Raw genomic sequence first — 27,716 nt, 5'->3', positions numbered from 1 at the left:
GATGAGCACTTTCCTGTTTTATGGAAATTGTTGTGAGTTAATACATTCAAGATGTGATCCTTAAATACAAAAGATGTGAAAACAAAATGAATACTGGGTCTGCTCTTTCATTTTCACCTGTTGAACTAAGTAAATATATTAAAATATAAATATGTAAGCACATATAAAGAAAAAAACAAACAAAACCAACCCACAGATCAAAAAGAAAATCAAATTTGTCACTGAACTTATTTCCCTGGATTACTTTCTACATTTATACCGACAGTGTATAGTTGCCACAGAGACTAGTGTGCGTGAACAAACGAAAGGAAGGGAGAGGGAATGCGTCCTCTGAATTTCCAGGGAGATCTGAAATGAGTAACTGGGTTAGCGATGCGGCGGGGCGGGGGTGAAGCCCAAGGACCCCCGGCCGTGCCGGGGGCGGCTCCCCGGAGGCGCCCAGGGACGCGGCGGGCCCGGGACGCTGCGCAGGGCGGGGGCGGCGGCCGGGCGGGCTCGGCGGGGCTGAGCGGCGCTGCTCCAGCCGGCCGCGGGGAGAGCGGCATTTACAGCCACATCCATGAAATACCTATTTAAACCGCAGCCCAGACTGGTGGCACACGGGCCGCGTGCGGCGGCTGCTGCCGAGAAGGGAGGAGGGGGCTGGAATTAAAATAAGGCACGAAGCGGTTTTAAAAATAGCGTGCGGGCTGCGCGGGGCGGGGCGGGGCGGCGGCAGCGCGGCCCCGGGGCGGCCCGGCCGGGAGTTCCTGGGCGCCTTGTATGGAGCGCGGCCGCCGCAGGGCCCGGCGCCCGCCCCCGCTGCTCGCCCCGACTTTCCCCGCTGCCGGCAGGGAAGACAGGAGCCGGCAGCGATCCGCCCGTCTCCAACTCTGTCGCCTGCTTCCCTCCTCTTCTTCCAGGAGCCGCCACCCCGCCTGCCTCTCTCCTCGTCTTTCTGCTCTGCAATCAGTGGAATAAATCAGGGAAGGACGCGCGCACACACACGCAGAGTAGGATCTGTTACAAAAGTAGCGCCGATGGCGGCGGATCGGATGAAGCTGGAGCTGCTGCTGGAGTAGAAGAGAGTGGAGTATCTCTCGCTCGCTCTCTTTTCTCTGTTTCGCCTCTTCTCCCACTCCACCCACAGATCTCCATCGTTTTTTCTCCTCCTCCTCCCCACCCTCGGCCGCGCTCCCGCTTTTCCGCGCATCTCTGGGCTGCGCCTCCTGCGAGGGGGCGGGTGGGGGGAGCGGAGGAGGCTTTAAAGAACCACGGCCCCCCCCGCACCGCCACACACGATAATTGAATTTATTATTATTGCCGTCTCGCCGACTTGGGGAAGGGGGATCGATCTTCGATCAGGAAGATGGCTGCTGGCTGGCTGCTGCTCTTTAGCCTGACACTTTTCCACTCCGTGGTGATGAACCACTCCTCGGAGGGACCCTTCCCCTCGGCCACCACGTAAGTCCCAGCGGGGTCCGCGGGTCCGGGGCGGGGGCACGGCCGGGGCGGAGGCGCTCCTCGGCGCCAAGGACAGCGACAACACAAAGGGAAATCAAGTTAGAGCGTGCGGAAAGTGAAGATCGGGAAAAAAATATGTAGGTTTTCGGCAGCTTTTGCTTAGAAGAGTCAGGGTAGCTGAAGGTCCCGCCCGGGCGGTCGCCGGGAGGGGGAAGCTCCGGTGACGGCCGGCGGCGGGACTTTTGAGGTAAAGGCTTCGCCTAGGAATCCCGCTCCGGAGCGGCTCCCAGATATACCCCGTCAGGTCATCCTTGTCGACAAGAAAGTTTCGAGTTACACAGAGTCCGCCCCTTCCTCCCACAGAGGTTATTCCAGCCTGGATGGAGTTTCAACACTGTTTACAAAAAAACCTGAAAACTTTGGCAATTTGATCAAAATCCACAGGGAAGGCGGATTTCGTTGCCTTTCCGCGGCCGGCATGGGAAGCGGGGCAGGCGGGCATGGCTGGGAGCTCCGAGCCCGAGCTCCGGCTCCCTCCTGCCTGGCCGGGCTCCAGCGCACCCGCGGGGCTCGGGGCTGCGGTGGGTCCGCGGGGGCGCAGCGTGGGTCCCGCCGGAGGGGCTTTCGCACGCGTAAAGCCACACAGCTGGAGAAGTGTTTTCTTCAGCCTTGGCCTTGCAGGTCGTTACTTCTCAGAAATATCTTCGCGAGAGCTGAAGGATGCTCGCGGTGCACGCAGCTCGGTGCTTTGCCTGGCCCTGAGATGGGAATCTTTAAAGCGCTGCAGAATTATTAGCATGAAAGTGTTGCCCAGAGCAGTGCAAAGATCAAATAATAATGATGCAGTAAAAGAAAGGCAAAAGGAAGCCAATACATATTGAAGATTCGCCTACAGATAGGAAAAAAAAAATCCACGACAAAGCACTATGTGATCGTGTTTTCTTTCTTTTTCTTCTCTCTCACCTCATTATTTTTATATTCTTTTTGTTTGGTTGGTTTTTTGAAGCACTTTCCTTAGTCCCCGAATCTGGGTTAAAGCTACCAGTAGGTAACTTTTAAGTGGATGACTCACTTTAAAGCATTTTACATAAGAAAAACAGTGCTAATGGTAGTCTTTTCTTATTGTTTAACATTGGGTAGTATTTATTGGTGTCGTTCATCCTGGGCAAAGCTTGGGTTGCAGTAATTACCAGCAATGCATTTTCACCAATTAGTAGTGCTGGTAGGTTGTTATAATTGGATTCAGTTCTGAGTATCGGTTCCATTATGAAAAGCTCAAAGGGATGCTCGCACTGTTAAAAGGAAGGAATACAGAGATAAGATGCTAAGATACACGTAATATCTTCTAAGTTGAAATACTACAGTCTCCCATTGTAGGGAAAATTATCTTTTAAAACATTCTCGTGTTGCAGTGTATAAAGATGTGCCATGTAGAAGCAAGTGTAGCAAAATACAGACCCAGGACTTTTTAATTCATTGTTTTCTTGTGTTCTCCCTTATTTCTGGTTTTTTGAGCTCTGATATTTACGGTTTCTCACTGAGCTGATCAGGTTATCGTACACAACTGATTACAATTTATCTTCTATGTGGATTTTTTGGGGTTTAAAAGAGAAAGAAAAATAGAACCCAGTGAAATTAAAAGAAAATAATATAAAAAGATTATATATATTTTCAAATAGAAGTCCAGATTGCTTTTTAACATAAGAATATGTGATATTCTTTTAAAACTGGTTTTGTCTCCCCATCTATTTCTACTAATTTCCTTCCGAATGTACCTTTATTGACAGTCATGATAATAGAAATTGACAACAGTGAAACATATAACTATAATTATAACTGTACCTATGATAAAGTAATTCAGAATATGTTAATCATCAACATTTCCATGTTCTCCGCAATCTACTTGTTTGCTCTCCTTTTTTTTTCTCATTGTTATTCCATTGAAATATTGCAGAAACAATCTGTAGAGACTGTGCATCCTCAGTACTGTTTCCCCTTTGAAATGGCATCAAAGTGCAAGCAAGGCTTAGTTTGTTTAGAAGGCAGCACACAACAGGTTGATGCAGGGAGAGCTGCTTAGCAAAAAGTAATGATGTAACAGGTGAAGGAGAAAATTTTTCTATTCATTTTTAATACTTGACAGCAGTGTTTCACTTCTTATTAAAAATTACAAATGGGGAAGAACAAAGAGAAGTGACGCAAATGCTCTTAATGTAAAATATGTAAAATATATATTAAGAATATTAAAAATAGGAATTAAAAAAAAACATGGGAGAGGAGAATAAAGGAAAGAAAGGATATGAATAATTGAAGAACTGGAGGTTTGCTGATATTATGTTCTCAGCTACCTGCTTTCTCCCCATTATTTTCAGTCTGTTTTTTCTCTCAGTGAAAAAGTTCATCTGAGGAAGCAGGATTTCCTAGCTGTTGTGTGAAAAATGTGCATATTCAGGGCTGTAGAGTGTATGGTTGCTTCAACAACACATTATTGTACAAACACTTTTCATTCAGTCATCTTTTTCTTCTGCATTAATAAATATTTTAACATGTGCTTTTACTAAAACATTCAGAAGTCACTATCACGAATATAATAATATAGAAGCATGTAGTATTCTTAGCAAGAAATGCTGAAGGTTTATGCAATGCCTGTGTGATAGAATCTCAGTAATTTGATTAATTTTAATTCTCGGATAAGATAAAAAGGCCCTGATATGTGTACAAAGCAAAATATAGAGAATTTCATGTGCAGGTTTGTGTTGTATGAAATGGTAGCATTAATTTTTCATTGAAAATCTGAGCAGGTCGTATTGCATTCCTTGCTTCCAGTGTTGAAATATTTCACTGCAAATATTGAAGTCTGTCCTTTAATAAACTATTGAAGTACAGTAGTAATTGTGTCTTGATCTGAGCCATAAGGCTTAGCTGCTGATTGATGCATATTGCATTCCATTTAAATGTATCATATTAATTGTGTCATGTGTTTGGGATCTGTTTGTTGGTGCAAGATACCATGGTCATACTTTTAACACAGCAGCTCCAAGTCCTTTAATTACACCTGCAACACAGCAGATATTTTGCACTTAGATGAGAATATTGTATATAGTACTCCTGGCGCTATTACCACTACTGCTATCACAGTATGCAAAGCACTTCTTTTTTGTAGCCACATATATTTATATATTTATTATCTGTACAGACTACAGAAAAAACATACTGTTAAATATACAAGGTTTGTATGTTGCCTGATAATGATAGCAGAGGACTCAGTTTATTTCTCTTCTTTTCTTTATACTGTATGAAGACAGATAATCTTAAGTATATCTTGTAATTCCTGAGTATCCTTTTGGCACAGCATGTGTTGATATTGTTACTGATAGTGAGTAATGTACTACATAAAGATACACATCCTCCTTTCTGATAATAAACCTGTTTGTACTGATTAAAAAAGAAAGAAAAATCCCAAACTTAGTATATTTTAATTTTTATAAAGCTACAAATGATACCTTTCAAAATCAATGGGACTGTTTCTGTAATTACTGCATCTCTGTGGATATATATTCATGTATTTTCTTTTTATCCCCCCTCTAATTTTCCTCTGTCATTCCTTTTCTCTCTTTATCTTTTAATATTTTTTCCTCCTCAGTCATTTGTTCTGTATGTATGTATTACATAAATTATTAAATTCAGGACAGATCTGCCACTTATATGAATTGGTGTAAAACATTGGTGGATAAAGATAATATAAAGATAAAAATAGTATACCTATGAACATACACCTATATGTATGCAGACAGGACATTTTTAGAAGAGAAGTTGTGTATTCCCATTTTTTACTTGCATGAATCATCTTTACTGTTTTGGTGTCATTAGGACAACTCAGGGAAGTCTATATGAGTCATATGAATTGGGGCTTGCACAAATGGGACATTCTTATTTTTGGCTTCCTCACATGGACCTAACAAGTGTAGGTCCTGCTGAGAGTGTGGCTGGGCTTGGTCTCAGCATCACTTTCTGTGTGGCACCAGTTACCAAAGGTAGATAGATGACATTTACGTTGTTTTTTTTTCACCTGTTTCTACTGTCAGACTTAGGGATTTTCATATGCATAAAATCCCATTTATAGCTTATAGTCGGTGATAGAAGAATGCCAGTTTAGCTGCTGATGTTAATTAGAAAAAACTGCTGTATTAATGGATTATAAAATATCGGGCTCTTTCTCATTAGAAATTTGTTTTTTTTTCTCAACCTACTTAAAAATATTCACTATTAGGAAAAAAATAAAGTACTGGAGTATAAGTGAATTGGAAAGAGAGCCAAAGGATGTAATCTACTTAGAATCAGAGAAGTGCAATATCACCTCTTAATGTTTTCTCAGCACATGTCTAAAGGCTGAGCATTATGCAAGATGCTTAAACCCACTGATATTTTAAAGAGTGTTGTTCCAATCCATTTTTCCAGTGGAAACTTACTTAGAATAAGTGTGAAACAGCTTGTTGATTGGTGGTGTTTATTTTGGTGTTTTGGTGGGATTTTTGTGATTGTGTGGTGGTTTATTTTTTTTTGGTTATTTTTTTTGTTTTTGTTTTTCATTTTTTAATGTCCTTGTAAATATGGTGATGATAAATGCAAATTATTTGGATCCACAAAGGATTTTTCTGTTTTACATATTTTATGATGTAAATTGTGAATGGGCAATTTCTTTGTTTGTTTCCCTCCTAGGTATTTATGCTGGAGCCTCAGAATGAACAAATTCTATAGATTTACATTATATTAAGTATGAAAATTCAGCTGAAAACATCAAAATAGATACTAATCATAAAAGATGAAATTTCATTGAAATAAATCAGCTTTATAGAGGTTCTTGCCATCTTTCATTTTGCAGTGATGCTATTTTCAGAACTGCATTGCTCATACCCTGCAAAATGATTTTATCCAAGAATTCAGCTGCTAGAAAGAGAGCTGGAGCTTGGCAGCACATTAGCCTGAAATGTATTCATTGTTAAATAGAAGGCCTGTTGTACAGATCTTAAAAATATTTATCTAGCAGAACACTTTAAATTGATGGAAGCATGATCAAATTCTTACTGCTTTAATGTTTTGTAACAAAGAAACAACCCAGACTGGTTGCCCACTGGCAACTGACATTGTTGTCCCTTGATCCTTTCTTGCCTTCTGCGAGAATCCCGTATCCAAGGTAGTGTTATCTTCTAGACCAATATTTGACTTAAACTTGTGTGAGATAGGGATTGCAGTTTAGAAGCATTTTAGTAGAGAAAAATGACTCATTCTCTGTGTTGCTGACCATAGTAGAAGTAGGATTGAGCCCCAAACTGTTCTGTGCTTCTTTGAAGCAGTGCCTGGGCTTTTGATCCCCTGTGCTCAAGCTGCATGTTGTGTTTAGAGTGCTCATAAAGACCTTTGTGGCAAAAGGTGATATTTTTGCTGGCAGAAAATTTTGTTTTCTAGTGCCTTGTTAACAAATTTCCTCTAATAGGAAAAAAAAAAAAAAGACCAGAAAACAACCCTGGAATAAAATTAGTGGACCATAGCTACAAGTTGGTAAAGACAGACACCGTTATTAATTTACATCTTTTACAGATGCTGAATCAGACTTCTTGATAGAAAGAATGACAACTCAATGTCCTTAGTGTCCTGGTAAAATAAGAAGCACAAAGCAATAACTGCATTTGTGTCCCCAGCCCTGGGCTGTGCCTGTGTGTTCTGTCTTAGATCGCTCTTGGCCCATTCCTTCATCAGCTTTTTCATTCCCCTACAGCTGCAAGACAGGTATCCATGAATACTTAAATGATTTGCATTTGAGATTACAGTTCTGATTTACCTCTCTTGCAGAATCTATTAAAGAGCCTGATCCCACTCAAGTTTCCTCAAACATGCTTAGGGCAATTCTCTGTTCTGTAGGATCAGACCAAGAGCTGAGTTTTGCATCAGTTGTGCCACTGCCTAAATTTGCCTGTAGCAAATTGGTCATTGTTTTTAGGGGGAGTTGTGATTCTTCTTTCCCTCCTGATTTCCAGTAGTAAGGTGAACTGGATTGAGTACTGTTTGCAGAATATGATTTTTATGTTACACAGTACCTTGTGATGCACACAGTAGTGCTGTGAAAATACATAACCCTGATAGTGAAATTACTGACAACTACACTTCTACTTCAGTAATGTTCATGGGTTGTATATTCTCAATTTAGGGCCAGACTGTGCTGCTTCTACCCTGGAATGAAGAAGTTCCATTGATACTCTCAGAGAAGTCTGTGCAAGAGTGAAGATTTTCAAAATATACTTCAGCACTTTTTAATAGCTAAAATTAATGGCATGTGCCTGCAGCCATTCAGCTCAGGAGAGATTTTTCTTTTCCTTCTCCACTGCTTTCCAAAGTATTTGTTGACCTACTCTGCTTCTAAGCTAACTCAGTGTTTCACACCTTCCTTCCTTTTCTCCTTCCTTCCAGACTTAGTAAGTTTTCAGGGTGAAATGTAAAATAGACTCTTTTACAGCCACCCTGTGACAAGATATTGCTCACTGTTTGAGAATGTTACACTAATGATGGCAGGGAGAGGACCCTGGTTTTTGCTGATGTCCGTCCTTACAGCACCTTTCTCTGCCTGCCAACAGCAAACTGATAACAAAGAGTGAATTTCTGTTCCTTCTATCATTTTTTCCTATTTATTTACAAAGTTTCTAACAAGTTTATGAAAATGATTGACATTATTTTGCATCAACAAATCAGCAAGCTTTTGCAGTTAATTACAGTAATTCAAAATCAGACATTTTTTTTAATCTGAGGCAGGCCTGAAATAACCACAGAATGTGAATGTGAAGTTGTAGTATTGCTGACTATTATAAAAAGTGATTTATTGGATTTTCACCCTCTTTAAATTACATTCTCACTCCCTCTCATTGAGAGCTGGGTGGGGTAAGAACTCTAGTCTGATTTTATAACAGATATTCTACATAGTGATTTAAGAATTTTTCTTTTTTGAAATTTCCTTTGTTTCTCCAGGACCATGAATGTTCATTCAGAAACACAGAAAGAAGAATTTTTTATTAAAATGTGTCAAGTTGATTATATGAACTAAGAATAATTTTTGCACAGCCTTTATTAGATGTAACATGGAGGTACATACTAGATTAGATTTTTCTCTTCATAAAATGCTTCAGTTGAAATCTGTGAGCAAAGTCTCTCAAATGTATTCATTATAATAAAATCTGATTCATTTTTGCCCTGATTTGAGAAGTAAGTAAGAACGCAAAGGAGTTGCTGAGTCCACAGTCTAGTTTTTGCAGCAATCAGGTGATAAATTATATGTGAATTATTTAAAAGAGAAAAGCTAGACTTGATTCATACAAACAATATTTGAACTGAAATGTTCCTGTTTTCATGCAGGTTCCCACTAGATTGGTCTCAAACCTTAAAATGTTCCCCAGTGATGTCTCTCCCACCCTTAATTTCACTCAGATTTTTATTATATTTTGATAGCATGGACTAAATATTCTTCCAGGTAGGCATAAAAATAAGGTTACAAAAGATCTGTGGCTAAGGGTGGTGGCAATATTAAAACCTAAATCAAGTCATGCCACTGTTCTAAATTGTCACTATTAATATTGTGCTGCATTTTTCTTTATACACTAAGGTAGTCTTAAACAAGCCAGTAAAAGGCAAGTTTTCTTCATTCTTGAAATGAGCAGAAATTGGCCACACTAGGTATGTGTTGACTCTTGATTAGAAATTCCAACCTTTTTCATTGGAGGGAACTGAGTCATGGGAGCTGTTCTGTCAAAGATTATTGAAGTGAAACGTTTTGCAGTCTGAAATGGATGAATTGTGTTATCAACACTGCAGGAAGGAGAAAAGTAATGAGAAAGAGATGACAGGAAGTATGAATTACAAAATTAGGGTTCCTATTATTCCTTCCCTGAGTCTTACAGGTCACTCCTGCACGTGTAAATGCAATGTCCCATGAGACCAGTCAAAATGGTGAGGGATAAGTACAGCAGTCCACTAAAAGGCAACTTTTAATTAATGATATTCTGATGTGGACTAGTGTTGAGAAAAATGGTGTATTTTGTAAATGGTTAAATGAAGCCTCGCAGTAACCATTTTGCCCAGTGTGGATTGGGGTAGTCGATTTGGTAGAAGTCTTGTAGATCCTAAATACAGCCTTATACTGGGAAGCAATGCTCTTTGCTTGGGGAATTCTCTGCCCTGAAAACTCTGTTTTGTGAGTTTAATCCAGAAATTTGGTGGTTTCTCATGCAGATGTTAATGCAGAAGTTCCCTTTTTTTTGCAGTATGTGGCAATTTTCTTGCAGTTGATTTAAGTAGAATAAAATATAATACACAATATACTATTCAATTGTAAGTAGAGTAGTTTCTGCAGAACTTACTGAAAATCCATTTTTTCTGTTAGCCTCGCTTGTAATTTTAATATTTTTAGCTGTGGGTGTACCAAGTTGTTTAGATTTTTTTTCAAAGATGGGTCAAAGTGAAGAATGATCCATGTAATGACGGAAACTGAGTGTATTGAGCAATGAACCTTCTTGCACCCTCATCTTCTGTTGAAAGAATCCCGTGTTAGATTGATTAGCTGGGTCTGTGTAGGTTGGTTAGCTGTGTGTGTGTTTCTTAATAAAGGAAGTATTTCTGGATCTGACACTTTTCTTAAAGATTAATTCAGTGGCACCAATTTTGGAAAAAAAAAAGACAAAAAAGAGGCAGTATACATTAATTTATTTAATCACAAATATTATTTTTTTCTATGATGTACATCCTGAATTGTGTGTACCATGGCTGAGCTTTTTATCATTAAATGCCTCTCTTTAGTATTATCTGCCTTGCTTTATCTGCCTTGCCTTATTTCTCCAATTTGTACCTTAGATTTCGATATTAATTTCTTGCAGTAAAGTAGGAAACTTCAGTATCTATTGTCAAGATTAATTTGTTAGCTAATGCCTTTAAAGCCTTCTGTAGTTGAAATGTGTTGTTAAGCTGTTAAGCCTAATTTATTAAGATGTGTGTTTGCTATATTCCCACTTTACCTCAGAAACTTGCCTGGCCAATCCTGCCCTGGATGGATGATACCTCTGGTTTACCTGGTTCTCAAAGTGATTTTTTAATAGAATCTTTGTAGAAAACTTACCATTATATCTGCTTCTATTGGTAACTTGTGATCTGGAGATCTGGGAGAAGTTAATCCCCACGATTTGTGCTTCTTGGATGTACACAGATTGCAAAACATAAGCTTAACAGCATTTTTAGAAACTAAGAGGAGTCAGCAAAAATCTGCAGACTGTGTGGTGAAGAGAAGCCAGCATGTGACTCATGCCTGCGCCGCACGCTCGTTGCGCTCGTTGCCACTCCTGCCAATTCCTTTCCCACTCTGGAGAGCTCTGGGAGCTGTGGATCCCGGGATCTTCTGAAATTTGTGCTGTGGATATTTCATAGTTGCATAAGAGACAATAGTTAGATACAATCCAACAAGGGCTTGTGACGCGAGCTCGTTGAGGTGATCTGTTGCTTCTTTCGCAGCACAGGCTACTGCAGGTTTTATTCCATTTCTAAAATGGAAGTGACACCCAAATTGTCATCCTGCTTGAATCAATGTGTTTAATAAAGCAAGATGTCCTGTTTCTATAAGAAAGACGGTAAGAAAGGCCCACTTTTTTTTTTCTAATTTACAGACTAGTAGCAGTAAGATGGTCATCAGTAATCACTAATTACCTGACAGTCACCAAAACTCTTAAGATTTAGAGCAGGAGTAACATAGTTTTCCATGCAATTACTTTTGTTTGCCACAGCCAGTAGCAATAGAAGTGTAGTTCTTACCATTTTTGTGTTATTTACCAAGCCTCTTTTGTTGCCTTAGCATGTTCTTGATTATATTTTTTTATCTGTTGTTAACATCTTTTAGATTATTTGCTAGGCATATGAGCTGGGAGAGAATCACTAATGTGTGCAGGAACATATATTAAGGAGATTTCACTGTAATATAAACATGGGGAACAGGTTTGTGTAATTGAAGGCAGAATCTGGTCTCTTTTGACTGATTAGAAATACATGAGGGATCTGTGCATGACTAAGAATATGTCTAGGATATACTCTAAATGCCTTTGGAAATGCTTGGGTACCCAATTTCATCCTTCTTTCCACCAGTGTAATTTCAGCATAATGAGTATCAGTCCTGTATCATTTAAATCCTGAGTGCAAGGATGAATCCGCATAAAATAATTTCTGATTAAACACATACAGGTTTCATTGCAACAGAATAAGTCATCACTGTCAAGGCCTGATTGTGAAAATTGCATAAAATAAAATGAGATACATGGTTTTATTAGGCTTTGCAGAGGGGAATAGTAAGATATCCCAGGGAAACCATGTGTGATATCAGATGTGGTCATTTGTCTTCCTTTTAAATGATAAACTCTGACACCCCTTCATTGTCTGGGCCCCAGTGAGCAAGTGTCCATGTGAAAAAGAAGTTCTTAATGTGCTGGAAGGCAATGAAAAATGTTACCCCAGATTAGGAAGAAGCATGATTTCATTAAATAAAAATGTAGAATTGTAAGGAAGAAATACTTTCCTTTTCAAAGTACTGCAACATTTAGTAATGTGCAGGTTTGCTCTAAGTGGCTTTCACAGATGTAATTTTTTGTAGTTTTGTTTTTGGTTTTGTTTTCTTTTTCTTCTTAAGCAATTAGTTCTAGAGCTTAATTTGGAATGGTAGGAATGATAGTTGTAATTTAATTTAACCCCTCATTATGCACAACCGAGTAATTAATTCATTTTTGGGCGTGAAGTCTTGAGTTTTTGGGTAATTGGAATTAAAAACAGTAAGAAATGTGCAGACAAATTTTATATTTGTTTCCAGTGAAACTGGATTTACTCTGAAAGATGATACTGATGCTTTATGGGGACATGAGGTGAAATTCTGCTATGATAGCTGCTTTCCTATTAGAAGCACTTGGCCAGTGTCTTAACTTCTATACATGTTCCTTGTATAGATACACTCTCTCAAAATTAGGATTAAAAGCACCCATCACTTCCTTGCATGGCTGGTGAGGGTTTTGGTTAACAAATGACCAGAAAGAATATTGTAGTGGATGGAACAATAATTTGCTTGCAGGTATTTTGATGATAGCATTTTTACCCTTTCATAAATCCATTTATTGATAGAATAAAGTACTTTTATGGCCTGCAAGGTAGTCTTGGATAAACATGATCAGTTATTCTCCTGTAGGTATCCATGGTTCCACAAACACTTTATGCATTCATTAGTGGTGCTTTCAAGATTGCAAATACAGGGTAAACATTGATGATTGAATATTTTGTTCCACCCATCTCATTAACTGGGGCTCTATTTCTTTTTAGTGACTGGTGTTCTACTCAACAATTGTCCCATTACTCTCTGTGGGAATAATGTGCTTATAGAATAAAATGAGGATTAATATTTTAAAAAATCCTTTAGAAAAACTTTTTTAAAAGTTTAAAATAAGTTGCTCAGTTATAAAGATTAAACACTTGAAAACTAGGAATAGCAAGACAAGAAACTGTCTTAAGCCTTAAATTGTTTTCCTTACAATATCTTCATTGTGATCCTGTCTTCAGTTACAAAACCAACTGTATTTTTTTTCTTCTGGAAACACCTTTCATTGAGAATATTACTCAAAGTGCAAGCCCACTGTAAGAGTGGTGGATTTTGTACATAACTTTGGTAAAGCTGCAAAGGACATACCTTGTCTTTTGTAATGTAAAACTAGTAATAGTTGCCATTACATGGAGAGAGTGTAGGAGCATCTGCCTTTGGGAATTGAAAGTAAACTATTAGCCAAAGCTATTCGCTGAACCTAAAAGCTATGATACAGATATCCTATTCAAAGAGATATTTAGAGATGTTTGGATTTTTTTTTTGTATCATTAGGACCTTGTTTCAGTGCTGAAAAAGAGAGTTCCTGGGCAGGAATTACTTTCTAGCTGGAATTTTTCCTGCAAATTAGCAAACAGAAAGTATCAGCAAGATACCAGGGAAATACTCGCTGTTCTAGTTACCTACATGGTTGAAAAAAAATTAAACACCTGTGTCTAGCTCTGTATTTTAATTGTGCAGTGATTTTTTTTTTTTTTGAGCAACCATATCCAAATTTAACCAATTTCAGTATTTCACCTGTTAGATTTCTTGTGTACCAGATCCACATTTCCTACATTGGCACTAAGGGATGTGTGTTTGCATGGAACTTACTCAAGGCTTTCTTAATGGCCAAAAAGTTCACCTGCAAACCGGAATCAGAAACTGCTTAAAGCAGTTCTTCCTTACTTACAATGAAACCTTCCTACAGTGTCAGCAAAATAATAGATTAAACCATTTTTTTCTTAATAGATCCCCTGCAAAAAAATCCCAAAGATAAAAACACAGCAAAAAAACCCACAAAACTTGCAGTATTTTAAATGTGTTTTACTCCAAAGTTCTTAAACAAATATTTGCTAGGCAAATCCAGGCTGCATGAGGTACACAGTTTTGTTTGTTGCTGTGAAATCGAGTTTCTAATTCAACAGTAATTTAGATAGATTCAGTTTGTGGTTTGTTACTATGTGATTTGACACAGACACACACTCTCCATGCAACATTTCTTTCACCTGGGAAAATTGGATAATGAGCTAATGAAGGTTTTCTTGGCTGATAATGCTGTCTGTTTTCAGAGCGTAGCAATTACACAATCTTTTTAGCACTCAATGTCTAAACAAAATCAATATAAAAATAAGGGCTATTTGCGGTGAAGGATCATTATTTTACATTGTTTGGGTACTTCTCTGAGAGTCTGAAATGATATTGAAGTGATACAGTAAAGAAAAAATCTCAGGGGCTTTAAAGGCAGCAATCTAAAGACCACCTGATCTTTCTCTCAGCTCAAGTAATTCACCACTAATTGTCTGCCTCTCTACAAATGTAATACTTATCATTGCTGCTTACCCTTTCTTTTTAGAAGAAAAGCTCAATTCTATGCATCTCAAATCTGGACTTGATTTGAATTTACACAGTTTCAAAGTTGTAAATTGGACTGGATTAAAGCTTCCAAACCGTTTATTTACAATAATACGACAGCTTTGCGGTCTGTTTCTTTTTTATTCTTACCCAGTTTTCTCCTTCATTGGTGAATTCTTCAAAGGGACATGGAGAATTGCTTGTACAATTGTTTGTAATATGCGGTGTAAGTGCTGTTACATTTTTTTGCTATTACATATCAAAGCAGAATAAAGGGTTGAATTCTTATTGCTGTTAAAATTAGGAAGGTATATTCAGGCTATCAACTACTTCATAGACTTTAACCTCCAAGTTAAGGTAAGGAAAATTCAGATTAAATATACAAAATGCCTTGACATTACAACTAAGTATCTTGTGGATCCATTCTCTAAAAGCTGTCGTGGTGCTTCTGAAATGTTAAGCTTCTAAATTTGTACTGAAGAGAAATCTGAAAGAGCAAAAGCTCTCTTCTGTATTGCTTAGGAGCTGGACAGTACTTTTTCCATTTCCCAACTTTTTATTTTCAACTGATGTATTTTTAAAAAGGAAGAAACTAAAAACCTTTTCATTTTAAAGTTCACTTAAAAGGTGTAAGTATGGAATGGTGTCATAATATGAGATGAAATAAAATACTTCTGCTGTAGTGTGTCAGATTTTTTGATCAAGTACTGAATTAGCTACTTAATCTGAAGAAAGTATTACTGAATGATGCTGATAAAACATATTCCTTGGAAACATTTCAGGTCAGTTTGGACAGGGCTCTGTGGAACCTGATCTACTTAAAGATGTCCCTGCCCATTCCAGGGAGTTGGATTAGATGACCTTAAAAGTTCCTTCTGACCCAGACTATTCTATTATTCTATTTTTTTTACATTATTTCTGAATTTTGTTTTAGTAGAAGATTTGTGGATTATTTTAAAGGCTTCTATAGATGTTATCTTTGTTGCCAATCTACTCCAGAGAAGCATGATGATGTTGACTAGCTTTCGGTTTTGTCTTAGGTAACACCTTTTAGTGATATTAAACTTGACCTTTTCCATTCTCATGCCATGGAACAAAATAATGCTAAAGCTCCATGGAAATTGTCTGGACACCCTGTTTTCCATGTAGTGGTAAAAAATATCAGAAATTCATAGAAATTATGTACAGAATATAATCTGTTGCATAATTCTTTATATCTTTGGTGCATTTCTGGAGCTGTTCTCTAATATGGCTGAATCTGTTGTGTGTGATTCAGTTTGACATGAATCAAGTGACTGAAGTGTGTCAGGCTAGGTGATTGAGTTTTCCTATGTACACATCTCAAACAGCAGCACTGCACACATATACATGCCTCTGTTCTTATTAGCACAATGCTTGAAACCTCCAAACAAAACAATCAGTCCCTGTATCACTACAGATTCTGTGTGAGAGAAACTTATGAGAATGAGGCAGTGATCCTTAGACAGAAGTTTTTTTTCAGGGAAACAGCATCCCTAGTAATGATAAAGCAATATATTTTACGTCTCCTGAGGGTTTCCCTAATAATACCTGGCGAGGAATAAGTAATAGCAGGGGTAATGTCATATGTGCTAATGTGTGTGCACCTCTAACATTATGCAAGACAGCCAAATCCTTCTATAATTTTTTTCTCCTCTGTGTTCATTACAGTCATCAATATAGGAGAGACATGTCTTAGTACCCAGGAGAATGGTATAATGTCTGTCATAGATGACTCCATTAGTGACAGGTAGGACAGAGCAGTAGTTTGCCCAGTATTAAGTACAGTGCTCTTGGTGCTTTATGAATGTATGTTGTCACCCTTTAGGACTTCATAAAACTTCATAGATCTCTCTTGTAGCATTGTTATGTTGCAGTTGTTTTTGCATGTGAATATTTCTGAACAGTCAGGCTGTGCAACAGATAGGAAGAAAATATTTGTAGGACTGGGCACAGCTAATTTTTTAAAGGAGCTACATTATTTTTTACAGTACATCTAGTATGGACCCATTGTGTCTTCACACTGTGATCAGTTGAAGAGCCTTACATTTCTGTATCTCAGTTTCACTGAAATGTTGATAGCTGTTCAGGCTCACACCCTCTGTATGAGTACACTGAGATCCATCGCTTTGGCTGGGAGTAGCCTGTGATATGTTGTAATTGTTGATACCTGTTTTGCTGTATTTCTCTGTGCTGGCAGTGGTATTGAGACTATGCAGCAGTATCATACTTACCCATTATGAAGTATGGAATAGCTAGTAGAATATTCTTAACTGCGGAATTACAAAAGATTAAATATTAATGTGCACAACCTCCAAGGAAAAAAGCAAAAAGCACAAAGAAAAGTTTTTTAAAAGTATAAAATGCACTTCAAACCTACATTTATGAAGTCTTTTCATAAGCAGCTAGTGACTGTGTGACCTTAGATGTATGGCATGGTTATCTCTGACTCTGCTAATTGGTCTGCCCCACACGTCATTGCCACTCTGCACCATGCCAGGCACCATGCTATGCCCTTGCTCTGAATTCTGTTTTACCCCAAGTATTGAATCATTTAATCCTCTGTCTTTCAAACTTGGAGAAAAATGCATGAATATAGATAGTAAAATTGATGTTGATACCAGCAAAACCATAATTTTTACCCTATACATTTGAAATTATTCCTGTGACATTAAAGTACACAGAACTACTGTAGGTGTGTGTGGATCATACACAGATTTCCTCTGCGAGCCTTTAGCTCTTTATTGAGCTGAATGCAAGTTCATTATCTTCCATGTGTTTTTATAGTCATTTGCCTCTTGCCTCTGTGTAATTGAAGTTATTACCTACATAAAAATTAGTTAAGTACACTTAGCAGATAAGTGTAACTACTGAATAGTGGTTAAAACCACTACTAGTGGTAGGCAAATAATTAGGGTTACTTATGAGAGGATTCAGAAGTATTTCTGCAATTGCTTCCTATGTTCTGTGTCAAAACTGAAACATCCACATTTAGAAGTATTTAACATTTTTCATGAGGGCTGAGCATTTTCTCACACTCATACACCCACATCATTAATTTTTAACAAATAAATATGGATTTGATCTGCTATTGATGGGAAAAAAAAGGCTTTTCCATTTATTTTCCGAGAAAATAATAGTTACTGAAGCACAAATTAAGCTTGGCCAGCAATAGATATATTTTATTGAACACTGGGGAATACTTAAAGGCCATTTGGCTTCCTTTTTCCGAAAAAGAATGCAGGCTGAATCAGATATTTTTAAAAGGTTACCTGGATTGTTATGAGTCAGGGAAGGTGGAATGATGTTTGGTTTCTTTGTTTAGGAATTGCCATGTAGCATTTAGAAAGGGATATATGTGTAAAAATAGCATGATTTTTCTCTGCTTCCCAGCAATGCTATTTCTTTATCCCTAACCTGTATAAACCCAAATATTTCTTTTTACTGAGAGATCAAAAATTTGAAAGGTGTGTTGCATCTCAGGTGGGAAGAGGTAGCATCAATGTATTGAAAGTAAGTTCCTGCTACATCTGGAAGGATGCTCTTCCATTTGAAATGCACTACTGTTACTCTTTTAAAACAAAGAAAGGGACCTGAAGCCTTTGAAATAGGATTGTTTTATTAATTGGTTGCATAGTGTTATTTAAAGAAACTTTCTTGATTTTTCTTCTGTTACATTCACATATGTATTGTATTTGCTGGGTGCCCCGACGAAGGAAGGAATGATGAATCTGACTCCATGTTCTCAGAAGGCTAATTTATTATTTTATGATATTATATTATATTAAAAGAATACTAAACTATACTATTCTAAAGAATACAGAAAGGATACTTACAGAAGGATAAAATATAATAATAATAACTCATGACTCTCTCCAGAACCCTGACACAGCTTGACCTTGATTGGCCAATAAGTCAAAACATTCACATGAAACCAATGAAACAATCACCTGTTGGATAAACAATCTCCAACTACATTCCAAAGCAGCAAAACACAGGAGAAGCAAATTAAATAATGTTGTTTTCCTTTTTCTCTGAGGCTTCTCAGCTTCCCAGGAGAAAAATTCTGGGCAAAGGGATTTTTCAGAAAATATGAATGTGACACATATGTACCTATGATTCATCAATTTAGAAAGAAGTGCAGTCAGATTAGCTGAAGAATAGCTAATCTGCCTGGATTCAGGCAGATGCCAATCAAAGCTGGAAAGCCCATTTCCAGTGACATTGCTAGGCACAGGGATGGATACTTGCTGGAGCTCACTTTGGAATACGAATGTTGTGCAAAGGCTTCAGGCTTTTGGCTGAGGAGAAGCAGGGAAAGGGATCCACCTGAGGAGCCCAGGTTTGACACAGTTGGATTGCATCCAGCTTGGAGTATCACTGCCTTCCTGTAGAAGCTGGAGCTGCTGATAGCTAATGAGGTCTGTACCCTGTTCAGAGTGCTTGCTGACAGCATGTCACAGAGCAGCGGTGTAATATAAATAACAAGATTTTGCTCTGTTTTCTTTATTGCTCTTTGTTTCTTATATTTTTAGCTGCTTGCTGCAAGAGATGGGTCTCTGGATTGCTTGCTCTGGTGCACACACTTTCTTTTTCACTGGCTGTCTCTCTCTGTCTCTTGACAGGTGTAAGGAGGATCCTAAATATAGAAGCCACCCGTCAGTTGGCTTCAGCAATCAGCAAGCACTGATTTAGTATTTCTCTTAACCAGCTAGGCTCCAGAAAGGTGTTTCTTTTAAGCGTTTATCAATTTATTCCACTGCAAGCTTTCTTTAAAATTATTAAAAAAACTGATTATCCTACAACATGAAGAACACAATTGGCAGTCACATTTCAGAAATGGTGGTTGTCAAGAATGGCTCTTGCAGTGGAAAGGAGAAAAAAAATGCTTTAAAGAACTCCCTTGTTTTAGCAATTTAGTTAATGGTACAGTACCTCATTGGGAAAAACACTGATACTAGGTGTAAGTACAGTCTCCAATTTTGAGATGAACACACTTTCAGACATAAGTAGCTGCACACTTTCCTATGAATTTTTCCTTATGAGAAGAAACTTTAATGCAAATGTACTGATTAGCTGGGATCTACTTTGCTATATACAGAAATTAGGCATGTGGTGAGAAATGGAGGTGTTCTAGTACTGAATATTTATAATGCTCACTAAAAGTATTTTTAACACAGAGTTAAAAAGTATTTTTAACACAAAGAGATATTTTTCTTTATGTTAATTTCTTTATCCCGTGATTGAGCACAAAAATACTGATTCTCAAAAATTAACTGGCCAAATTTAACATATTACTACTGCAAAAAGTTCTGAGTAGAATATTTGGGGGAAAAAAAAGAGCTGCAACACTGCATTAAATACAACTTAAACGTTTTCTGTTAGTTTGTAGGCAGGCATCTCAAATTCTTTCTCTTCCTTGTGACCAGTTGCTATTAATATTCATAGAAATTGTTCACAGCCTACAGAGGAGATACTAATTCAGTATCTAATTGTGACAACTGAGTTGCATGTGATGAAGACCCTTTTTGATACTGATGTGCTTTGATTTTGTGTGTTTTATGACTGTGATACAGTTCTCTTATTTGATACAGTTATAATATTGTAGTGTATTAAACATTGTGTTAAACATGGACACAAGAGAAGTCAGTGCCTTTATGTAGCTCAGGAAGGCAGTAGTACTTTTTTTGTGATAGTTGTAGTGGTTACATGTGGTCTGTCTGGTTGTGAAAAATTCTGTAGCAAAATATAGCATGTGTTATGCTTATGTAAGGTTTTATTTTTGGCAACAAGTGCTCCCTATACCCAGCCATAAGAAACAACCTGTTTCTCTATTTCTTTTTTTACTGTTCTATAAATTGGTATGGTTTATTGGAAGTTTCTGCCATGTCTGGGACATCTGCTTTGCTGGTTGGTGGAGCCTGATTCAAACCCCAGAAAGAAGTAAAGGGGCTGTTAGGTGAAATAGCAGGACTGGCCTTGAGAAAATGAAAAATGGTTTAAGATAGAACATGTTTCCAATAAACGGATGCTTTTTCAGATTTGGCACAAGGGATTCTGGGATAAGTCTAACTCTCTTAGTACAGAAAGTCTCAAGCTTTATCTAAACTGCATCTAATGTACCTCCTGGGTGGAAGCTCTTTTACCTTTCACAGATCAGAATTTGAACCCATTGAAGCCTAGTAGTTTTGCTTATGAGCTTTAGTTTTTGCATTTGAGAAAAACTGATTATTCTTCAGTGTGGACTCAGGGTAATCTGACTGTTACTTCTCAAAGAAGCAAAGCAGAGTTGCCATAAGCTGATCGTGCAGCTACCAGAGCTGTTACAGTTTTAGCTGTAACCAGCAGCTACATGTGTAGGCAAACATGTCTTTGCTGTGGTATGAGCCACCAGGTTGGAAGGCAGGGCTGCTTCTATAAAAATCCTTGTGCATCTAATACCCAGAAGTTTAATCTCTCCTCAGTCTTCCAAATTTATTTTTTACTTTAGCACCATGTTTTTTTAGTTAGAAGTTTATTCTCTCCTTAGTCCTCCAAATTTATTTTCGCTGTAGGATGATGGTTTTTTTTTTTAGCTTGCTAGAGACCTGGCTAGATTCTTTCTGCCTTTGGCACATCATTTAATGAATACAGTAAGAAGAACTTTTTTGCTGAATTTTATTTTACCAGTCTGGCGTTTACTAGACAGAAAAGGTGGTAGTCTCCTCTCATGAGCATTGTGACAGCATACAGGAGTGTGTTGTGGCTGTATGTCTACATGGGTCTTCTTTGCCCTTTATCCAGGGCAGAATCCACATAATCTGCTTTCACCTTTGTGTTTTCATGGATACATTTATAAATATAATAAAAAATTGAACTGAATGATTTTTCCATTATCCCCCAAGAACATTAAATCAGGTCCCTATCAGAATTATGTGAAAATATTTCCATTTTGTACTGTATATCATAAAAGGCAAAACCAAAAAATAATGCTTGCTCAGGAAAACTCATACTAAAACAGGTCCTAGCAAAAGATAAGGAAAAAAAAAAAACCAAACCAAACCCAGAACAAGCCATTTATTTTATATGAGTTAAGAAATAGTATTTCTAATAAAAAATCCTTTTTTTTAACCTACCTTTCTGTCTATCTATCTACCTACCTACCTGCCTACCTATCTTTTGGTATTTCTATCCGTATATCTATTTACTGGGATGAAGCTGGGGATAAGAAACAGTGCCTATAACTGGATTAGGGTTCTAAGAGGGTTACAGAGAGGATGTAAGGGTACTTTGTGAGCAGAATGACTAAGATTGTTGATAAAAATAGACTGACTGGTCATGTTACATGCTTGGTAATATTGTGCTTGAAGTGCAAATACATGGAACAAGAAGAATCACTGGCATTCTGTAGCATTAGGTAGGGATGGTTTGCAGTGCTGACAGTGACACAAATATGTTTGTCAAAATGAAGAGAGGAGGAACTCTAGAAGCAGAGTGGATAATCTGTCATGCTGAGCTAGTTTCTGAAGTGACACTTACTTTTGTGCATACATTTTGGGTACAAGGACGGTTTTCCTCTTCTTTCTGTGCTGGTCATTAGAACCTGGCCAGAGCAGTCAGGGGGATTATGCACAAGCCTCAGGCTTTTTCAGACAGCAGAGTTAAAGACTGGAAGTATAAATCTTGACAAAAGCACAGTCAGTTATGATTTTCCCACGGAGAGAAGGAGCCCTTCACTGTTTTCAAAACAGACCTGTGACTAACAGCTAGCTGTATAAATAATGGAGATCTTGTATCTTATGTGATACATAAGAATTATCCTCCCAAGCTACATGGCAGTTCCTTAGGCAAACAAAGTGTTTGTTTTTCAAAAGGCTGGATCATTTTTGAAAGGTTTTCTCTATTCTCATTTGATAGTTCTTGTATTACTACAATTTATATTTAAGCAATTTCACACCTTCAGACTGGGGAAATATCAAGTATTTAATTTGTTAACTTGAAAGTAATGTATGTCCTCATTGCTGAATTCTGGTTACTGCTTTTAGAGATAATGGTGAAAAAATCATCCACTTGTGAGGTGCTATTCCCATACTTTTAGTGCAGCAGTATTTTAGGTTTGTATCCCACAAAATAGAATTATTCATGGCAAGAGTTCTATGGAAGAGGCCAAATCCAGTGCTGCCAAAGTAAAAGGTTCAGAAAACAGATGGGCTGGATGGAGGTTTTAAGAAGCAAGGGAGAATTGTGATCCTCATGTCTGAGTGCAAACCTACGCTGTGGCAATTACATAGTATCATTTTTTTCTCTAATTTCTGGTTTAGAATTTAGACTCTCAGAACCTGTAGGTCAGATATATGCCTCCTGTTTTCCTTTCCTTCAGGAAAAATCGAATTTTTTAAAATGATTCTAAATGTTTTTCTTAGTGTTGAAAATTGAGACTAGTTTAGCTGCTAGGAACATTACTCTTTGGTGAAAAAACCCTCCCCTAGGTCTCTTCTGACGCCTCTGTTTGTTCTTTTTTGTAAAGTTATTGTTCATACACAGAACTTTTTCCATTCCAGGCTAAAACTCAGATATGTCTCCTAAGAAAATGAACGAGTTGGTACTCAAGAAAACAGATCTTTCAAATTGAAATTATAATCCCTATTACGAGAAAGCAGCAAGCAACTGTGTGCATATAATATAATTACGTGTGCTTTTCAAAAACAATTTGTAGATCCAGAGTCTTGAATATTTAACTGCAAATTTATTTGGAACATTTATCTCAGTCCAATGACAGTGATGTACTCATGCACAGCATTTTTCACCAGCTGATTGTCAGAGGGTGGGATCTACCCAAGTGTCCCTGAGCGTGGCAAAGAGTGGCTGGCTGCAGCCCTGCCATGCTGCTCTCAGGTGCTGGAGAGCCAGTGCTGATCCAACAGCTGTACCAGTGTGTCAGTGGTATGGAAGGCATAGGCTGCAAGAGGCAGAGCAAGCCTGGTATAGGTTCACAGCTTTCTCCTGTGAGTATACATTCATATAGGCCAGGGCATCTCAAATGCACTATGCTCTCCCCTGCAGAACTTTACAGGAGGAGCTACCCTCTCTAGAGTTTTTCAGGGAAGACAACTAGAAATGCAGGCATCAGTTATAAATGACACCTGTGTGCCTCTGTCCTGGGGAAACTACTCAGAGCAGTGTATGATGCTAGGCTGAGGTGTCAACATCAGCACAGCTGTAAACCCATCAGCTACAGACACAAATGCAGAACAACTGAAATACACACATATAAATCTTTCAGGCCCTGCTTCCGTCAGGGAAAGGAAATCAAGAGAGAACCATGCAGAAAAGTACTCTGTGTCCTGAATAGGCACTCACCTTAAACCATTGATAGCCTTTATGCTTATTGCCTTGTTTGCAGACTTCTCCAACCACAACATCCCATTTCCAGTTCAAGAATTAATCCCTTGGTGGCTGAAGCACAGGAGTGGCAAATCCTCTGGTGGCATGATCTACTTAAGAGGAGGGTGCATATGCCAGAGTGGTGTCTCTGCAGTGCTTCATGGGGCACTGACAGAGACACCCACCTGTGGCTCTTCTAAACAAATACGGTTTTATTGCATGCCTTGTAACTCTAGGGATAGGATAAGGATTAAAGGGACACTTGGTAGGAGAGTTGACACCTGGCAGTGCAACAGCTTGAGCATCCCAAGTTTGCAATTAGTCTTTCTAAGAAGAGGTTTGTAAGATCTTAGGAATTGATTGTGCTCAAACTAATCTTGGGTTGTTTGATTAAGGAATTTAATCTAGATTTCTGAAATTGATGAGAACCTAATAATCAAAATATAAACAACTTCTGTAATTCAACTTCAGAATTCACATTAAGAAGTCAGATTCTTTAAAGTAATCACACAGCAACACAAATGCTTCTTATGTATGTCCTTTGTGGAAGATTTATTTGTCCATACATCATGATGTTATGGCAGGCAACTGACAGTAAATGTATTTCTCCCAGGCTTACAGGCCATGTGAGGACTGCCTGGGAGTGCAGCCCTGGCACTCCAGAGCTGTGTAGCTCTCAAAGGACAGCTGAAAAAGGGTGGCAAGACAGCACAGCTTTGTGTTAACTGCACTTTATGTGTTAGCTTTTGGTGTTGCACATTCAAGTTTTTAAAGAGGTGTCAAAGATTTTTCTATTCTGAGCTCCAGCAAGAGCCCCAAAGAGGATCTCTTCTGGAGCTGTTGATACAGTGTATGGCTTAGGGTGACATGCCAAAACAGCACTTCATAAACAGTCACCACGTTTTTAATGGTTTTCATCAGGAGACATTTGCTGCTTGTCCAAGTGTCAGTCTGACATCTAGAAGGACTGAAATGCACACTGAGAACAGCAGCACGGGCAGGGCTTCGTCAGCTGTTTCCATCCATGCTTTCTAGCATTGACAAAAGTATTAATTTTAGTGGTCCCCAGTCCCATTGTAATTCTTAAGTCTTTCAAGAGCAAAGTGTCAGTTCTGGACACGGTGCAAGTGCTGCTGATGTTGCTGGAGAGCAATGCCAGGGCAGCTGTGAGAGTCAACTGCAGTGTCTGACGTGCACGTGGCCACCTCTGAAGGATGGCTGGAGGCATTCCTAAATACTTGCTGGAGGTGTCACTAGCTGTCTCTCTCAATCTTTTCTGTCCTTTTTAATGTGGTTTGTCACCTCTTGTAGATGTGGGCTAACTCCAGCCTGTCAGACTGGGACTGGGTTTCTGCAGTACTCTTGCTGTTCCTCTTGATGCTGCTCCCTTCTCCTGCCCAAGGAACATAAACCAGTGCAGGGGTGAGGGGATGAGCATCGGCTGTGTCCTCAGTGCATTTGTTATGCAACTTAGCCAGTCAAGGAAGCTGGCAGATGAGATTCATTCCTGAACTAGCATGTGACGTACAAAGTTGAATTTCACAGCAACTGCTCTTGCCCAGTTTTGACATCTAGCATCGTGACAAAAAAAGTCATGCACTTCTTTTGTGCTGTAAGGACATATTTGTTCTATCTCTGCAAGGAGGGAGTAATGACAACTGCCTGAATCTTCAGAAACCCAAGTGCTTCCTCTGTAGCCTTAGACTGGAACTTTGTTTCCTTGAGTCTCTCTTCTGAACTGCAAAGACTAAAAATACAGCGATGCTAAATTAATTTCAGATTGTAAAGCACAGATTTTAAAGTAGTGGGCACTATTTAAATGTTTCATAGACTAATGCCTGTATAGATATAAATATTTGTCTTCTTCAATTCCATTATAACCAATATTAAAAAACTCCAACATAAAAGATATTTACATGACACAAGCTTTGCTTAGCAGTGAGGAAAATTAGTCACAGTGTGATTCAGGTGTTACTAAACATAGAGATTCCTGTACAAACTGCCACTTTTTTTCCCTGAAATCTCTCCTTGTCTTTCAGCAGCTGGAAAGATTAAGCACCTTTTCTCCACAGATAAATAAAAGTGAGAAGAAGCACTCTGTTCCATTTACACTGGAAGGCAGTTGATCATAAAACTAGTGTTCTGGTACCTAGTTCTGGATTTATTCACTCTCAGCTTGTCATCTTTCTCAGGCTTGCAGTGGTCCTGGTAATTCTTCTTGTACTATGCTGTTGCTGCTAAATTCATGACAGTTCCTCATGGATCAAGACTGATAGGTGGCTGTGGAGTCCAGTCAAGAGAATAAGACCATTTTTTTAACAAAATACTGTAAATATAATGAGATTAGTGTCAAACTGTTAAGGAAGCAACTCATCTGGTCTGCTTGAAATTTGAGCCTGGATCTAGCAATTAATTTACATATAAAAAGATTTCCTTAGGAAATAAAATCCGATACAAAAAACTTGCCAGGAGCTTTGTCAAACTAAAATCCCACCTCAGTCTGAAGAGATCAATAGACTTAATGAAGACTTAACCATGACAAGAAGCATTCAGTTTTTTCGTAGCACAGAATTCAAAAAGGTTTTTGTATGAAGGTGCTGCTATGGTAAAGACTATAAAAATAATATTTCTTGAATGACTGAACCATAAATGCAACTCAGCCTTTTTATTTCTTTAAGATGCATTTTCTTTTTCTGAATTTATAAAATTATCCGAAGGGGAACATTTATCACACAGATTTCAGTAATCAGTAAGAGTTTAAAATCAGTATAGATTATTGCACATCTGACAGTTGTGTCTTAAAAGTCTACACAGAAAAATTTACAAGAAGTGGGGAAAAGGGAGAAAGTAAAGGAAGGACATGGCACATTATCCCAGCAGTCGAGGAATACAAAAGGATTCAGATTCCATATTTGGAAAATGTCAAATAATGGTAAAATAATATATTAAGGAAAAAAAAAGCCTCAAAGAGTATAGGGGCTACAGCAGCAAAACTTAAGAAACTAGGTCAAACAAAGCAAATCCAACTCTTTTGATTTTAATGCATGTCTTTAAGACTGTGGGTTAATAGAAAAGATGACTACTCAGTTTTCATCAGCCAACCATGTCCCCTCTGTCAGAACCTTTGAACTTCATTATCCCTGAGCAGTTGTCAAACTGTCACCTTTGCACGTCCCCCAGAAAGCAGGAGTGGAGCGATAGTTAGCCTTACATGGTCTGTAAATGTGCAGGTCCAGACACTGGATATTTTAGAGTTCTAAAGGGACAGCCTCTGAATCTGTGGAACTGATTGCTGTCGTTTAACCCCAAGCAGCAACGGAGCCTCACACTGCCCCTTGCTGGGGTGGGGAAGAGGATCTGAGGAGTAAAAGTGAGAGAACTCATGGGTTGAGATAAAGTTTAATGGGGAAAGCAAAAGTTGTGCACTCAAGCAAAGCAACACAGGGAACGAATTCCCCACTTCCCATGGGCAGGCAGGTGTTCAGCCATCCCCAGGAAAGCAGGGCTCCATCATGTTCACTGGTCACTTGGCAAAACAATGTCATGATTTCAAACATCTCCTTTTTTTCTTCTTCCCCCTTTTTTTTTTTTTTGTTTTTTTGTTTTTTTTATGCTGTGCATGAGGCATTTGGGTCTGGGACACCCTGTGGGTCCATCAGAGTCAGCTGTCCTAGCCCTGTCCCCTCCCAAATACCTGTGCACCCCCAGCATCCTCTCTGCTGCTGGGGTGAGAAGCTGAAAGAACCTTGATGCTGTCCAAGCACTGCTCAGTAAGAAATAAAATATCCCTGAGTTATCAACACTGATTCCAGCATAAGCCGAAAACACAGCCCCCTACCAGCTACTATGAAAAACATTAACTCCTGTCCACCCAAAACCAGTGCAAGTATTAAAAGAAATA

The 27,716-nt window shown here is 38.5% G+C and overlaps 1 protein-coding gene across 3 annotated transcripts in view; it reads left to right on the top strand.

Moving 5' to 3' along the window:
* The first annotated feature begins 1,321 nt into the window (after positions 1 to 1,321).
* Positions 1,322 to 27,716, top strand: part of CACNA2D1 (calcium voltage-gated channel auxiliary subunit alpha2delta 1) — a 359,280-nt gene continuing 332,885 nt past the window's right edge. For all 3 annotated transcript variants that reach the window (XM_041474556.1, XM_041474555.1, XM_041474558.1), the window contains exon 1: positions 1,322 to 1,443. In XM_041474556.1, coding sequence (XP_041330490.1) covers positions 1,349 to 1,443 — 95 coding nt within the window. In that variant the 5' untranslated portion in view covers positions 1,322 to 1,348. The remainder of the gene's footprint in view (positions 1,444 to 27,716) is intronic.

This window comes from Pyrgilauda ruficollis, unplaced genomic scaffold (genome assembly GCF_017590135.1).
Source record: "Pyrgilauda ruficollis isolate IOZ18807 unplaced genomic scaffold, ASM1759013v1 scaffold33, whole genome shotgun sequence".
NCBI lineage: Eukaryota > Metazoa > Chordata > Aves > Passeriformes > Passeridae > Pyrgilauda > Pyrgilauda ruficollis.
Note: the sequence above shows the minus strand (reverse complement) of the source record. Positions and strands in the feature narration are given on the sequence as shown.